Raw genomic sequence first — 18,462 nt, forward strand, 5'->3', positions numbered from 1 at the left:
CCTATTTGGGAACAAGAGAGTCTAGCATTTGTTGTTTTTTTGTTTGGTTTTGTTTTTTTGTTTTTAAGATTTTATTTATTTATTTATTCATAATAGACACAGACAGCGGGGGAGGGGGGGGTTGGTGGGAAGCAGAGGGAGAAGCAAGCAGGCTCCATGCCAGGAGCCTGACATGGGACTCAATCCCAGGACTCTAGGATCACGCCTTGGGCCAAAGGCAGGTGCTGAGCCACTGAGCCACCCAGGGATCCCCCGAGTCTAGCATTTGTATTAGGACTTTGAGTGTGATGTGATTATTGCCACGTTGTGATAGGAAATGAGAGGCAAGCAAAAGAAGCAGCTTTAAATGCCTTTCTCAGAAGTTTGAATTTGACTCCAAAGTACTGTTTTCAAGAAAGGAAATGATGAAAATATATCTTCACCAAATCCGTATGTGGACCCAGTTCTATTTTCTGAGCTCCAGACCCATATATCCAACTATTTACTGGACAGCTCTATTTGGCAGCCCAGAGGAGAGTGTAATTCAACACGCCCTGACCCAACTCATGTCTTTCGTCATCCTGCCACCCACTTTCAGTCCACAGCGAAATCCTGCTCTTCTTTCTCTGACTAGCATCAGCCAAAGTTTCCAAGCTAGAAATCTACACATCATCCAGGACCACTTGCTCTCCCTAATCTTTGAACAAGTCGTTAAGTTGCTGCATCTTTATTGTTTCTATTTTGGAAGATTCTCTCCATTGTTTCTTTCTGTTAATCTCTTAACCACCAATGTTAGGCCAGCACAGCACTGTGCATAGATAGGAGCATAGACTTGAGGCCTGACGACTTAGATTCTCGTGTGGGCTCTATACCCTACTAGACCTTGGTAAGGTTATGCAACATTTCTATGCTTCAACCTCCTGATCTGTAAAATGGGAATAATTACTGTACCCTCCAGTTGTTGTGAGGATTAAATGAATCATTATATGAAAGCCCTTAGAATCTGGCACATACCAACCATTGTGTAAGTGCTTGCTTTTATTATATGACCATTGCTTGCCTGGATTACTGAAACAGCCTATTAATTAATCTCCTGGCTGTAAATTCTAATCCACTCAAATTCCTCTTCCAAAATGAAGCAAACTTTGTATAGGAAATACCTGATTATGACTTTTTTTTGCATTTCCCTAAAATGACGGCTTATTGTCTTTATGAAGAAGTTTAGATTTCTTTTATTTTTAAAGATTTATTTATTTGAGAGAGAAAAGAGAGAATGCAAGGGAAGAACAGAGGAAGAGGGAGAAAGAAACTCCAGCAGACTCTACACCAAGTGTGGAGCCCGACGCAAGGCTCCATCTCATGACCCATGAGATTATGACCTGAGCCAAAACCAGGAGTCAAACATTTAACCAACTGTGCCACCCAGGTACCCCTGAAGTTTATATTTCTTAATATGGCCCTTACTTGGGCCCTGAGTACCTCTTCAGCTCACTGTCTAACTACTTACTCTCTTCCTGTGGACATTCAACTCATTCCCTCTAGCATATCTTGCTGACTCTAAATTTTGGACCTGCAAGCACACCCTGACCTCTGATTAGACCACTCTTTACCTCCTCTTGCTTGGATTCATCATTTAATTCATCATTTAATTGCCACGAGGATGTGTATGTGGGCAAGAGAAAGATCCAGAAAGCACTACCAATATGATAGGAAGCAAATAAAGAAAAAAGTATTAAGAAGGGAGAATGAACTGTAGCAAATGCTGCTGCTAGATCGAGTTAGATCTGCAATGAGGCTTGACCATCGGAGTTAGCAACACTGTTTCTTCAATAACTCACTAAAGAAGTTGTCAGTATTTTTAAAGTTCGAATATTTATGTATCATAGTAGGTTTTTCAAAGCAGGATATATACCCCTTATGTATATTTAATTTAGGAATTTAATATTATAATAAAATTATATGTAACAATGAATTCCAAAACTCTATACTACCGTTCAATTGAGAATAGCCTGTGTTTTGGGAAACCCAGGGTAGATAACAAGTCGGGGGATGTGGGGGAAGATGAATTCAAATTAATTCAAAGTGCATTGTATAGCAAAAAGTAATCATTGGCTCATAATGATTTTCTGCCTACACATTTCTCCAGGTATGACAAGTATATATCAACCATTGTTGTGAAAAACTTATTATTCTAATTCTTTATTGTAAACATACTTTATTTCAGAGCACGTGTTCTTTTTGTGGCTGGACACCTCTTTGTCTTCTTCAGCAAATCTAAGGATTGTCTCTGCTTTTAAAAAAAAACATGCATTACCTGATGGCAGAGCTTTTATTTTAAATGTCAAGCAAAATGAAATGATTGTAAAAATCCAGCCATTGCCATTAATGGAATTAAATTTGTATAGTGGATATTTAAAGGATTATGTAGTAAGAAGTATTTGTATTTTTCTTTTGGTCAAAGAAACCAAATTACTATGGTTAATATTTTTCCTGTTTTCTATACTCCTAATCATAAGAATATTTAATAGGAGACAAAGATCAAGTCATCCAATACACCTTATTATTCTGAATAGACCAAATATAGAGCTATTTTATAAAATTTCACTTCTTGCTCTTCTTGCTCTAAATAGCATCAGCCAAATTTCTCTGATCTGAAATATATATATTTATATATAATAGTTATTATATATATATATATATATATATCAATGTACTTTTAAAAATGTGAACTATGTCTTCATGCTGGCTAACAGTTCTGCTTTTAATCATACTCTATAGTCATAAACTGTATTATCCTTGACGAATCAAGCTATAATAATGTGTTCACTATAGTTATTACAAAAATCTTTTCAGCTGTTGTCTCAATTCATTGGATTTCTTGGGGTGGGAATTGAGCAAAATCAAGACAAATTGACATATATCATGTGGCTTATTTTTAGGAACATATATATGACCAAACTTAATATTTAATAATTTAAATATGGCTAAAATGTAATCTTGACTAGTCCATGTCTTTAATAACGTTGAAACCAAACAAACCATTTAAGAAAGATGTCTACGAAAGTCTACCTTTAAAATTTTCTAAGAAAAGCAGTGTACAGTCCCCCTGGTTAAAAGCTATCCATTCCATCTCCTCTCTAACCCACTTCTGCTGTGATTTAATTCTTTCTTTCTTGACCTTTACTCAGAGGAAACAGATGAAGTAGGAAATAACTGCTCACTGCCACTCATACAATATCCCTGAAATGTATTTGGGCTTGTGACCTTTAAATTATGGGGATAAATAAAATGAATCACATCTCTTCTTATGGACCTGATCTGTGGGTCAAAATATGTTTGCTTTTCATCTGTATGAAAATGTTTTAGGCTGTGATTGCCATAGAATGGGTGAGGTCAGGTGGAGAATGGGCTGTTGCCAATTGAGTCAGGCAGAAGACAAAATGATCAACTGAAATGGAAGAGGTAAGAAGTGGAAGATTATTTGCGAGAGAAATGGTAATTCCAGATGGTTACTTGCCCTCTGTGGGTGGGGGGCAATATGTGAGGACAGTGTGAAAATGCCTGGTTGTAAGGGAAGAACACCTGGGCCAAACACTGGGAGAAGCTTAGATGGGGTGATGTGTGGGTGCTTGAAGCTGAATAAAATCCCTCGGAGGTCCCATGACATCCCACTAAGAAAGGATTTGGGGTTCATCTCCCACTAAGAAAGAATTTGGCATAAACACCATTTTAACATTGAGGGTGATTTTCCCAATGAAAACTCATAGGCACTATTAGAATTTCAACTGCCACTGATTTTTGTTTAATAAATTGAATTCTACCCTTACTTTCAAAAAATATGTGTTTCATAAAGCTTAATGGTATTTACAGAGATAAAAGTTGAGAATCTAACCAAGGTTATCTGGTGTTTGAAGTCAAGCATGATAATGTTTTCCTGTGAAATCCCTAGATCATTAACATTGCTTTAGTCAGCATTTAATAGGAAATGCATGCCAGTAAGATGAAAATTAATTTACAGTTGAATGCTTTATGTTAGGAGGCAACTTCCCTGATTGCAGTTGTTTGAAACCAAGCATAGTCTAAGCACATTGCCTGCTGCCTTTTCTTGGCTGTAGATATCGATGAGTGTGGGACCGGGAGGCATAGCTGTGCCAATGATACCATTTGCTTTAACCTGGATGGTGGATACGATTGCCGATGTCCTCATGGAAAGAATTGCACAGGGGACTGCATCCATGATGGAAAAATTAAACACAGTGGTCAGATTTGGGTGTTGGAAAATGACCGGTGCTCTGTGTGTTCGTGTCAGGTTGGTATAAATAAAAAACTGTAATCATTTTTATTGGGATGTAATTTGCATAAATTTTCAGTGTACAGCTTGATGAGCTTAAACAAATGCATGCATCTACTTAAGCAATATCAAAATTAGCAGAAAAGGACATTTTCATCTGCTCATAATGTTGTCTCTGTCCTTATTCCCATACCCTCAGTCTGAAGGAAACACTGGTTTTGGTCATTGTAGGTTAGATTTATATTTTCTAGAGCCTTATATAATAAGTAGTACATATAATACATACTTTTTTTTTTTGTCCGGGTTTTTTCAGTGTATGTTTTTGACATTCTTTAATATTCATTACATATATCAGTAACGCATTCTATGTTACTATATCAATGTATTTCTTTGTAATTGCTGAGTAGTAGTTCATTTTATGGAAATGCCACAATGTGTTTATCTGTTCACATGTTGATAAAACTTTGTTGCTAAGTATGCTAGTGTTTCTATGGTAACAATATCCTATTTGAACAAAAGAAGAAATGAAGCCTCAATGGACCTACTGTGGCCTGCGAGTGAAAACGATCTATTTGGACTGTGGCTCAGTCCCACTTTGTTTACCCAGTTGATAATTGAGACTTAAAATATAGTTAGATAATTAACACTCTGCATGAAGGACTCAATTATTAAAAGAAACTGATAACAAATTGTACATAAACTTAAAGTCTAATATAGCCCATAAACCCAACAGTAGGTAAAGCTTGTTGACTAACTATGCCCTTACACAGAACAAAATTTTGGTAGTATTCTAATTACTATGCTAATAAACAAACACATGTATATTTATATATACATACCCACATTTATACACACAGAAGGACGGCATAGTGGTTATTTCGTACTGGTCATTTCTGGAAATTTGCTGGTCAAGTAGCATTTGGAGAGGAAATCGGAAGTTCTCCAGTTTGGTTGGGTAATTCCTGTGTGTTTGCTGCAAAATGTAACATTAAATCTATTACATTGATGTAATATATTGAGAAACCGAAGCTTCTGTTCACTCTTCTCTCTTTTTTCCTACAGAATGGATTTGTCATGTGTCGCCGGATGGTCTGTGACTGCGAGAATCCCACGGTTGATCTCTTTTGCTGCCCTGAATGTGACCCAAGGCTTAGCAGTCAGTGCCTCCATCAAAATGGGGAGACTTTGTACAATAGTGGTGACACGTGGGTTCAGAATTGCCAACAGTGCCGCTGCTTGGTAAGTATAGTTTACATGAAGTACAGGGACAGTCCAGGCCCAGAATCCAACGAGGAAGACAGTCTTGGCCTCCCACATCTGCTAGTTCTCAGTACCTGCCGGGCCATCATGCTGGTGGTGACAAAACGTGAGCCTGATTAGATGACAAGATGGTGGGCATGTAGTCAGGACCCATGAAGGGACAGCCTGGTGCAGATGTGGTTCAGCATGTCATGCATGTTTTTCCAGAGCCTAGAAGAAGAAGAGACTTGGGATGCCTGGGTAGCTCAGGGGTTGAGTGTCTGCCTTTGGCTCAGAGCATGATCCCAGGGACATGGGATGGAATCTGCATCAGACTCCCCACAGGGAGCCTGCCTCTCTTTCTGCCTGTGTCTCTGCTTCTCTCTCTCTGTCTTTCATGAATAAATAAATAAAATCTTAGAAGAAGAAGAAGAAGAGACCCTCCTAGCATCCCCAATCCCATTCAGCTTAGGTTTATTTAGAGATTGTTATAAATAGAACAGCAGCATTCATGAAAAATATCATTTTTTTGTCCAAGTAGAACTTTCATTAATCCATTTTTATCAGTCATGCTCAGACTTAAAAAAAAAAAAAAAAGAAAGAAAGAAATGCAAAAAAACCACACCCACTTTTTTTCCCTCCTAAATATTTTTATCAGTGCAATTCTAGTGGGTACCCTGTTTGACACATGCTATGAATTTGCACTTACTAGAAGACTGAAATTAAGTGTATATATTTACAAAACTTCCACTGGAAACAACAGGAAAAAAGAAAATAAAGACCTAATCAGGGAAACACCAGTCTTTTTTCATTAGACCAAAATTCTCATTTTGTTCTAATAATATAAATGAAAAAGGAAAATTGGTCTATGTGTCTTTATGGAAGAAAGTTTCACAGATGCTACTTTTAAAGTCATGGCTAGTTTCCTCTCTATTTGTGTGAGGATATTTTTAAGGCAATGCTTTTTTTGCTGCTTCTTTTTTATACTTTAAACCCAAAAATCAATTGAAAGAGCAAGGTCAGTTTCAGTGCCCGAAGGCTGCTTTCATCTCCAAGACCATGAGATTCAGAATTATGAAGAAAATAGGAAACAGGTGGGAACTAAATTTTTAAAAGATCCAATTCACACAATTTCCCCATGTGGAATAAAGCTGCCTGAAATCAGTTCCTACTTGTTGTTGTTTTTTTTTTCTCCAAAATCCCTAACCTGAGAAACATAAATGAACAAAGCAAACCTGCCAAATTCCCTTCCTATTTCAGTTTATTTTCTTGTAAATGGACAAAACTTTTGTTAGGCAGAAGGGAATAAATGAGAAGGTAGGGGGAGAAAAGATCAAAAGAATGAAAAAAGCACCTGATATGCAGAAATTTAAGTGAAACCTTCTTCCATAGTAAATAATTCTCCTCTGTCAGGGAAAAGATAGGAGTGTGTAAATGTGATTGTTTCAAGAGAAAGGGTTTTTGCTTTTGTTCATTGTTATTCTCATTTAATCCTTGAACACTCTTAAATCCACCTGCAGGATAGAGCTCAGCTCTGTGATAGGGCTTTTGTAGATTCCCTGCAAGATTTATGGCTTTGAAGGTGTGAGTATAACTATTCATCAGATAAACTAAGAAGTCAGTAAACACTGCTCCTCCCTCCCTACCTCCCTCCAAACCCTCCCTTCTTCTCTCTCTGCCCTTGTGCATCTGTTTTCTTTACAGCAGGGGGAAGTTGACTGTTGGCCTCTGCCTTGCCCAGAGGTGGAATGTGAATTCAGTGTCCTCCCAGAGAATGAGTGCTGCCAGCGTTGTGTCACTGACCCTTGCCAGGCCGACACCATTCGTAATGACATCACCAAAACTTGCCTGGATGAGATGAATGTGGTTCGCTTCACTGGGTCCTCTTGGATCAAACATGGCACTGAGTGTACTCTCTGCCAGTGCAAGGTAAAGCCTATTAATTCAAGTAGGGAGCATTTGGCCAGCTGTACCCAGGGCTCACTGATATTAAAGTGCTTAACCTGGCCAATGGGAAGCATTTTTTTTCCCCTATATATTGTTTAAACAGAAGTGGGAGGAGGGCCGCTCAGCTTTATTAGTGCCTACCCTAACTGCTCTGTGCATCTTCGAAGCATGTTCAGGGAGAGGGAAGCACATGATCAGAAATCAGAATGATCAATCATTTATATCACCAGAACAGAAAGCACCTACTTAGATTGCCCTAAAGTATCTAACTGTACACATCTTAAAAAAAAAAAAAAAAAAAAAAAGAAATCTACAACACAAACTTCATGTTTTTTCTTTCATGATGGAAGACAATATTATTTTATTGATTTTTATCTGGTCCTTTTATGAGGTCTGTAAGATATATCGACAGAATAAATATATTACATTCTCCAAAGTGAAAATCAATATGGAAAAAATGGGCATATTTCTTGGTTTGTTGTGGTCAGTTACATTGGGTTGAAAATTTTAAGATTTGTTTCTTACTATATTTTATTCCTACAGTTGGAGAAAAATCATTATAAAGATTTTTCTTCATCTCATAGGAAAATAGAACACGTGCCTTTTACTTCAATGAGAACGAGAATACAGATAATGTAGACAATATATAGAATTCATAGACAGAGTTGAAAGCATTCTACTTGATTATTGTTCCTACAAATGTTGATTTAGTGGTCACTGTATTTCAGTCATAATTTTTGAATCAACACTAAAACAAAGTAATCTGAAGGCTTAATAATAACAACACAGGAAAGCAAAGAGTCAGATTTCTTCCAACATAGCACACCCAGATATCTCTAACTACTCTGTTTCTTAAGTGAACAATTCCATTATTTTTTTTTTTCAATAGAGCAATTTAATTCAGATTCACTTAGCACAAATTCTTACTAGTTGGCTTGACATCACAGGGCAAAGAAATATAAAATGCTTTAAGCTTTGAGGTACTATTACCTATTTCAAACCAAAATTTCTGTCTCTTTCAGTCAATGTAATTTTTGTCAATCATGCAGAGCTTTCTGAGTGAATATTTAATGCATTTTCTGAAAGTGCATTAGCAAATTTGAAAGTTACTACTACTACTTCTATTACTACTAAAAGTGACTAATGTACATGCAGTATTGCTTTAATATACATTAAATATAAGTACATTTAGCAGTGCATAATGCTGAAACTTCAGCATTAATGACCAACAGGGAAATACTTCCTGAAATTCAATTACCAATTAAAGTCAAGTCCGTTTATACTCTTTTTAAAAAAAAATTTTTTTTAAGTAATTCCTACACCCAACAGGGGGCTCTAACTCACAACCCTGATATTAAAAGTCACATGATCCACCAACTGAGCCAGCCAGGTACCCCACATACACTCTTTATCTAAGATTATCATTCTGAGTAATGACTACAAAAATATATACCAGGTGATAGGATGAGAAACACACCAAATGTGATTCACACTGATATTTCCAACTAAAAAAAATGAGCTCAGTAATAGAAAAACATGAGAGTGTTTTCTGGGGTGAAGAGCATGAATAAGTTTGTCATTTGCTGTCTTATAAACAACTAGTAGGATTTTTTGCCTCATGATAGGAATGTATTCCAGAAAGTGTATTTTAGGATTAAATTCATTTTTTTGTTAGATAAGTGCTGATTCTAGAAGTTACTATTTGATGCTGTTTCCCTTTTCCCTTCTTATTAAATATGACTTATAAAAATATGTGCTATTTTATCATATTTATCCCAAAAACAAATTTTTTATTATGTTTATTTTGTGTTATTTTAAAAATAAAATGGATACAAAACAGGCTCCAGATATTGCATTGGAGATGAGTATTTTTCACAATTTGGTGCTTTCAGAGCAGCATTTTTACTTCTCATCTCCCTGTCCTACCCGTCTAAGAGTTATTCATTCTAGTCAGTAAATACATTGTGCCAGGTATTATACTGGTACCAGGAGTGTAGTGATAAGCAAAACAGACACAATTGCTCCTGGAAATTATTACCTAGCACCTTATTGTCTAGAGCTATGCTGTCCAATATATAAGTTGGTAGCCTCATGTGGCTATTTAAATTAATTAAAATTAAATAAAATTAAAACATCAATTTCTCAGTCACCCTGGCCACATTTTAATTGCTCAATGGCTACATGTGGCCAGTGGCTATCATACTAGACAGAACATATAAAGAACATTTCTATCATCACAGAATGTTCTGGGCAGCACCAGTCTAGAAGGGAAGAATTACAGTATCTAGAATCAGGCTACCTGGATTCAAAGCCTGGTCAACCACTCTAGCAATGTGACCTAAAGGAATGTCCATTAATCTCTCTGTGGCTCAATTTGCTTACCTGAAAAATGAGAATAATAATAGTTCCTACATAGGGATAATTTTACTACCTACTTGAGAGATCCATTTAACGTTTCTAAGCATTTCATACACATTCAGAGTAAACACTCAGTATTGGCTATTATTATTGTTGGTAATAGAGTAAATAGATATTAATCAAGTCAGGAAACAGATAAAGACAACATTCTAGACTGTCACGGATGCCCTGAAGGAAAGGTGCACCATGCTAAAAGACTGTACAGTATGTGCACCAGTTACCTCCTGAACAAATGACATTGAAAATCAGATCTGAGGAATTAGAAGTTAGCAGGGGTAGGGGGGGTGGTAAAAAAACGTCTTCTTAAAAATGTCTTCAGATTTCATTTGCTTAGGTAAAAAAGAGTTCCTCCATTCAGAATTTAAATTCTTGAGTCAAATGAATTACTAAAGTTGTCTTTCCTAAATCTAAGAGAGACACATGAACCCTTTGATGGGCCAAAGTACTTTCAAGCAGTTATGCTTTGAGCTTCAAACAATAGCTAGAGATGTGTCCACTTGAGAAATAAATATGAAGGGAAGAAGGATTAGAGGGTCATTTTCTTTAATAAGTAATTACCAAGCAGCCAATTTGAAAATTGGAAACCAGAGGGCTACTTTTAATTCCTGGGCAGACTCTAGATGTATTATTATTGAAATAATTGAGGTATAAAGAAAATTAGAGTTTTAAGGATGAAGCTCATAACTTCGTAAACTTTACTTTCATATATCAGGAACAGCAGACATGAAGTTTAGAAAGCAGGGTTCTGTACTAACATTAGAATGAATAACTAGATCTATCTATGGAAACAAATGGCCCATAAATGAGAACATTAAAGTGAAGACTTTCAGGTATGATCAGGAAAGATTTGCAAATCAATAGAGGAAGAAAGGATTATTCTATACATGTTGGAATCAACAGACAGAAGTTTGAGGGAAGTAATTTTATCTGCTTATCATATATAAAAACAAATTTTACATGGAAGAAATGTTAGATATTAAAAATAAAAAGAAGATGTAATCAAATATTGACATTCTGAAAGGGAGAGGCCTTTTCTAACTTAAAGTGAGAAAATACACCTCAAAGAAAATTTGAGCTTCTGTAGATAAACAAAATTAGCAAAATAAAAGTCACAACTAGAGACTGGAAAAATATTCTTCTGGAAAATATAATTTCTTTATTAAATTAAAAACATATAAAGCTAACAAGAAAAAACACTATTTCCCCATAAATAAATCAGCAAAGAATGTATTAACAATTCGCTGAAAAAATACAGCTATTAAATAAAAAGGGAATTATTCAACCTTTAAGTAATTAAAATTCTAATGTAAACTAACATAATGAATTTTTATTTTCACATACTACAGTAAAATAAAAATACCTCACAATGATTTCCAATGCTGACGGATGTACTGGAACTGTAACGCTTATGAATTGTTAGTGACATTGAAAAATACCTGTCAACAGCCACATATATGCCTTTTTGCCTACTCTCTGTCCCAACTCAAACATCTTTTGTCCCATTAATCCCAGGTCTAAGAATATAATCTAAAGAAATACTCTAAAATATGGAAGGTGCTATATAGGCATTACAATATTCACCTCAATATTATTTGTCATATAAAATCAAGGAAGAAACCAAGATGCCCAAAAATAGAAAAATAGTTAAATAAGTCCTCGTAACTCTTTATGATGCAATATGCTATATTATATTATAATTGTACAATATAATTATATGACTATTTTATTCAGACATTGAAAAAATGGCTTAAAATAAAAACTAAGCTAAAAATATAATTACATATACACTTTAATTGCAAGGTTGAAAATAATAGCATGAAATGAATTCTGTGAAGACATATTAAAATATTGATGGTAGTGGGATTCTTTTTTTTTTTTTGGCTGGTAGTGGGATTCTTAAATATATATTTATATATACATGTATTTAGAATCTATATTATTTATAAGCAGATTAATATGTTAATTATACAGTAAATTATAATATATATTAATTATACAGTAAATTATAATATAAATGAATAAAAACTAAATATATTGAATATAAATAACATTAAAATGTATTACACATATATAAATATATTAACTGGAAATTAAAAGCTAACTGTCTTCCAGTCTTTACTTGAGTTTAGCACAAAAATACTCACAATGAGTTTTTTTTAACTTTTTTAAAACATAGGATAAACATAGCCATAAATAACAGGGTGTTAAGGAAACACTGTGCACTATATAAAAATAACTCATTTTTATAATTCATTATAATAGTAGGTTGTTACTATTCCTAATAATCAGACTAGGTTTCAGTGGATCACCTTTTATTTTAGTTTTTATCAAGGTAATATTAACTATTGAGAATTTCATAGTTATATATATAATTTGATGAGTCTTACAAATCAAAATATAAAATATTTCCAACACGCAAGTACCTTTTTTCTCCTTCTAGACAACCATAGCAAACTTCCCATAGCAAACTTCAGTTTGATTTCATTGTACTAGATTTATTTTGCCTTTTAAAAACTTCATATAAATGCAATTACTAACAATGTACTCTTTTATGTCTTCTGATAAATTAATGGTTTTATCATTATGTAATGCTCTTCTTTTCTCTAGCAAGTCTTCTAAACTTGAAGTCAGTTTTTCTCAGATACTCATTTTGTTTTGATCTATCTACTTACAATTTATCTGTGGTATTATATTTAAACTGCATTTTTTATAGATAATTTATACTTAGTTCTTATTTGTTATCCAGTTCGACAATCTCTGTCCTTTAATTGAAGTGTTTAGTCTGCTTACATTTAATATAATTTTTGACATTGGTGGCTTTAGGGCTACCATTTTGCTCTTTGTTTTATATTTGTCCTATCTAATTTTCATATTCCTATTCCTCCATTTCTTCTTTTCGTTTACTAATTTTTTATATTATTTAAATTAAACTGTTCCTTTGGATTCTTAACTATAATTTTTATATGATTATTTTTGTTTCTGATCTAGAGATTACATTTCATAGCATTAATATATTACAATATAATAAGGTGTGATATTATACTACTTCACATAAAATATAAGAACTTTAGCACAAAAGAATTCTATCCCCCTTAGTCTTTGAGCTATAATAATCATATATTTTGTAACTATATAAACTGTAAACTCTAAAATTCCTTTTATTATTTTTCCTTTAATTAGGCAAATATCTTTTAAGGAAGTTAAGGGAGGAAAAATGCTGTATTTCATATTTATCCACAAATTTACCATTTCTCATGTTCATTTCTTCTCATATATTTGAGTCTCCATCTGGTGCACTTCCCTTTAGCTTTAACTTCCTTTAGCATTTTCCATATTGTAGATACATTAGGAACGGACCTTTCAACTTATATTTATCTATAAATATTTTCATTTTTGAAGGATATTTTTTATTAAATATAGCATTCTGGAGTCACAGATTTGTCCCAGGACTTTAAAGGTGATATTCTGTTGTTTTCATGTCTCCATCATTTCTGATGAGGATTCAGTTATCATTTGTATATTTGTTCCCCTGTATAAAATATGCCTTCTTCCCCCTCTATTTCCTTTCACAATTCTCTATCTTTGATTCTTAGAAGTTTGACTGTGATACACTTAGATGTGATTTTTTGTGTGACTTTATTCTTTGGTGTTTGCTCGGATTTTTGAGTATCTAAGTTGGTGGGTTGTTTTGTTGGTTTTTTTTTTTTTTCTCAAGAAATTTGAGAAAATTTTGACCATGGTTTCTTCAAATATTTTATCTGCCACAGTTTCTCCCTCCTATTTTTCTGGATCTATGATTACTCATGTTTTATGGCTTAATACTATACTCAAAGTCACTGAAGCTCTATTTTTATATCAGTCTTTTTTCCTCTTTGTTTTAAAGATTGGATAATTTCTATTTTTTGTTTTAAATTTGTTGCCTATTCCTTCTGCCATATCTAATCGGTTGTTAAACCTATCCAATGAATTTTTCATTTCAAATACTGCAATTTTCATTCCCAAATTTCCATTTAATTCTATTTATACTTTTATTTATCTGCTAAGATTTACCAATATTTTTTTCCTTTCAACATATATAAAATATATACTTTCCAGTCCTTGCTAATTATTCCATCCGGATTATTTTGGGGTCATTTCTCTTCACAACTTTTTCTCATGGTTAGGCGTCACTTTTTCTTGTCTTTCTTCACAAATCTAATATTTTTTATGGTTTATTGGATATTATAGATGATATGTGGTATAGATTCAGATTCTGTGTTCTGTTAGCTTCCTCTGAAGACTATGTTTGTTCTAGCAGTTTGCAAATTACTGGCCAATCACCTTGCACTTAGAAAGCTACACTAAAAAAGAAAGAAAGAAAGAAAGAAAGAAAGAAAGAAAGAAAGAAAGAAAGAAAGAAAGAAAGCTATATACTGGTTAGGTGGGTCTATCCAGATTTATCCCTAGTTCTAGGGTAAATGAGTCTCTTAATCTTGAGACACCGTTTTACTCCTGATAATGGCCTTTTTGGGCCTTCAATGAAAAACCTGAATTTTTTCATCAATCCTTCCTAACTTGGAAGGACACATATTTTAAACACTGCTACCCACAGTGAGCAGCTTTTGAAATCTCTGCCCAGATCTTTCAACCTTCAAGCTATAACTCATTATCTCTTTAGTCTCTTCTGTAATTCAAAGACCAGGCAACAATTTAAGGGGAGTTTATATGCTGATTCACTCCCTTCTTTCTAGATATTTTCCTCTGAATTTACAACCATTCTGGCAGCCCTAAAAGTTGTCCTCTGACATCTGAGGCCTATCAGATTGTGTCTTTCTGCCTGAGTTATAGTTAGCCTAAACTGCATAGACTACAGAGGGTCCTCAGGGGGAAATGCCAAGTGAAAATAAACCTCACACATTTCCCTTTTTTCACTGACTGAAACCTCTCCAGTGTCTGCCTGCTTTTGGTCACTACCTATTGCTTTCAAATAGTTATTTTTCCTATTTTGTCCAGACCCTTTGTCCCTATGTGTGGGAAAGTTAGTTTTATATAAGCAACTGTGCCATTACTGAAACTGGAACTCTGATGGAATATTTTGTTACTCATTCATGTATGAACTATTTTTCCCTAATTGAGGGGTTTCCAATGAAATATTTATAGAACATTTTTCCTATTACAACAGAAAATATTGATATGGAATAAGAAAAACATTCCTTGAAGATTTTGAAAAATAAACAGTCTCTTCCTAAAACATACTGATGAGAACCATAATAATGATTTTTCTACCCATGAGTTCTAATGCTAGCTTCATATACTCAATGGAAGAAAGCTCCAGAAACTCCCTCACTTTCTGCTCAAAAGCTATATAAGTTGAGGAACTGATATTCTTAGGAACTGGTATATCCCTTACTTCATTGGGTCACTGGACTGGGAAAGATCATGTTATGGTTATGATTTGAAAACCTGCCTCTAAACATAATGACAAAGTTTTAAAATACCACTGGAGAACCAAGAGATGTTGAGACTTTCTCTTGCTATCAGAATAAGAACTCTGCTTAAAAAAATTAAGAATGGAAGAGTATTAACTTAAATTGATAATACTCTTCTTGGAAATGAATTAGTTTTTCCCTCCATTTCGTGTGCTTCAACAATGTTTGAAGTATATCTAAATCTTTTATAGAACAGACACTTTCGATTTTATCATACTAAAGTATAATATATTTTTAAATCATCTAAAGTCATTTATTTCAGAGGAAATATCAAATAGAGGATGGTCGGGGCTCCTGGGTGACTCAGTGCCTATGGCTCATGTCCTGATCCCAGAGTTCTGAGATGGAGCACCATGTCCTGCTCCCTGCTCAGTGGGAAGTCCACTTCTCCCTCTCTCTCTTTTCTTCATGCAACTCCTGTGGGTGTGTGTGTGTGTGTGTGTGTGTGTGTGTGTTCTCTCTCAGATGACTAAATAAATTTTAAAAGAAAACACACAAATAGAGGGTGGTTTTTAGGGTCAGACTAACCTGAATTTTAATCCCTGCTGTACCATTTATTAGCTGTGTGATTTTACACATGATATTTAAGCTTTCTGATCTTCAGTTTCTGAATCTAGAAAATGTGAGTATTAATAATGACCCACTGGGAATGGTGTGAGGTTGAAATCACATAATGTATTTAAAATGCCTAGGAAAGTGTCTCACATAGAGTATGCACTCAAGAAGTAAAAGGATATCATCATCTTATGATTGTAGTAACAATATTATCATCATTAGTTAGCTAGTACAAGGAATCAAGAGTAAGATATTAATTTTTTTCTTTTTTGTAATGTACTGTATTATTTTGATATTTCGTGCTAAAAACTAATTATGTATAATTGGCCCTTCCCTGCTATTTTTTCCTAATTTATCTCTACACTATTTTCTTCACCAGCTCAAAATTCTCACCCAGACCTTTTTTCAGTTTCTTAACTAAACAAAACTTTTCACTTCAAAGCCTTTACTCATTCTGTTCCTTGTGCTTTTGGCTGACCTTTGCATGCTGCCTTGAGGTCTTGGTTTAAATATCACTTCTACAGAGAAGTCTACCTTGACCAAGTAGCCAGTCTTGTATTAATATCCTGACACCACCTAGTTTAGTTCTTTTCTAGCACTTTTTCACAATTTTTAAATGTATGTTTGCTTGGTGTTTATTAGTTTTCTCCCCTCCCCCTGTAACTCCTGCCCTATGAGAGTAGTGACCACGTCTGTTTATTCATCAATATACCTACGGCTCAATATACTCAACACATATTTTCGGAATGAATAATTGAGAGGACAAATGTGATCTAAGACGATGCCATGTGGTAAATTAAACCAGTCTATAATTTGCCACAAATAACTGGGCATAATTGGTTCTACAGTAGTAGAGACATGAGAAGTGAAGGGCTGTTGAACTTGAAGGGGTGCATAAATAATAAGTAAGCCCCAGTTGGATTTATGTGTACCAATCAATAAGTGTGAGTATTTACTAATGGCTTAACAGCTTATACCATCCATTTCTTTCCTCTTTTTTCTTCTCTAGAATGGCCACATCTGTTGCTCAGTGGATCCACAGTGCCTTCAGGAACTGTGAAGTTAACTGTCTCACGGGAGATTTCTGTTTAAAGATTGTTCTTTCATTAAAAAGACCAAAAAAAAAAAAAAGTTAAAACTTAAAGTGGATGATTTGTGGGCAGCTAAGTGCAGCTTTGTTAATAGCTGAGTGAACATTCAATTATGAAATTTGTGAAGCTTGAGAAAATCACTAAAGGAAAATTCTTGGGGCAAAACGAGACCAGAATTCTGCATCTACTGTGTCTGACATCACCGTGGTAGAAGAATGGGTATGGAATACACACCATGACATCATGACCCCTGGATATAAAGCCTGAGCCCATCAGAGCTTTGAAAGCCTCTAGCTTCACTGGTGCAGAAAATTTTTCTCTAGATCAGAATCTTCACGAATCAGTTAGGTTCCTCACTGCAACAAAATAAAATGCAAGGCAGTGAATGAATTATATTTTCAGAAGCAAAGAAGCTATAACGTGTTATGTACAGTATACACTCTGAAAAGAAATCTGAAACAAGTTATTGTAATGATAAAAATAATGCACAGGCATGGTTACTTAATATTTTCTAACAGGAAAAGTCATCCCTATTTCCTTGTTTTACTGCACTTAATATTATTTGGTTGGATTTGTTCAGTATAAGCTCGTTCTTGTGCAAAATCAAATAAATATTTCTCTTACCTTATAACCTGTCCGAGTGTCTTGTTTAAAGTCTTCCTTTTCCCATGGACTCTCAAACCTACAAATTGCTTCCTAGTTCTGCTGATGAAAAACTCCCACCATGCTATTTCCAAACTGAAAGATGATTTTCACTATAATATATTTCTAAGTGGGGAGTATGATGGATATCTTCATTCTGCTTCTCTAGATCCTCATCATTTTTTCAACCCTGTCTATATTCTGGGTGCTGATCTATATAGACCGTATTAGTGGGTTCCCTTGTCCTCTGATTTCTGGCGTGGTTTTACCAGTGGGGACCGCTGGCAAGATACCAGAAAGAGTTAAATTTTGGGTTTTTATTCTGCTGGCTCCCTTCCTACCAGAGCACTACCATGATTAGTGGTGTCACCTCACTGAAGGCTACATCTCCTGACACATCCCTCTGATTAGCTACCCTCTCCGGGTTCTGATAACTACTTCTATTTGCTTCTTCCAGCTTAGGGATAGTAACCACTCTGGCTGTTTTGTTCTCAGGAGGTACCTGCCCCATTTCTTGTTGATTTCCCAATTTCCCTATTTCCTGTCACGTCTTTATAAATGGTCCCTTTGTTAAACTCTCTTTAATTAGCCAGCTTGTGTGTGCCATCTGTTTCCTGCCAGGACTCTGACTGATATACATAAGGAAGGGAGTATGTGAAGGTTGGGAATGTCTTCAAGAATTGGTCCTTCACGTTTTGATATAAAAAAATTAAAGAATCCCAGTGTTAAAAGGGATTATGACATTACCTGTTAAATTTGTTGAAATACTAGAATCTCAGGAGGAAAAAAATAGATCGATGCCTTAATAAGGGACATGTAATCCAATATTGCC

General features: G+C 34.7%; 1 protein-coding gene across 3 annotated transcripts in view; it reads left to right on the forward strand.

Moving 5' to 3' along the window:
- Positions 1–17,616, forward strand: part of NELL2 (neural EGFL like 2) — a 324,469-nt gene extending 306,853 nt beyond the window's left edge. For all 3 annotated transcript variants that reach the window (XM_026000161.2, XM_072765496.1, XM_026000160.2), the window contains 4 exons: positions 4,095–4,288; positions 5,333–5,509; positions 7,214–7,438; positions 16,907–17,616. In XM_026000161.2, the coding sequence (XP_025855946.2) occupies positions 4,095–4,288; positions 5,333–5,509; positions 7,214–7,438; positions 16,907–16,957 (647 nt within the window). In that variant the 3' untranslated portion in view covers positions 16,958–17,616. The remainder of the gene's footprint in view (positions 1–4,094; positions 4,289–5,332; positions 5,510–7,213; positions 7,439–16,906) is intronic.
- Positions 17,617–18,462: the final 846 nt, after the last annotated feature.

Source organism: Vulpes vulpes, chromosome 8, assembly GCF_048418805.1.
Source record: "Vulpes vulpes isolate BD-2025 chromosome 8, VulVul3, whole genome shotgun sequence".
NCBI classification, from domain to species: Eukaryota; Metazoa; Chordata; class Mammalia; order Carnivora; family Canidae; genus Vulpes; species Vulpes vulpes.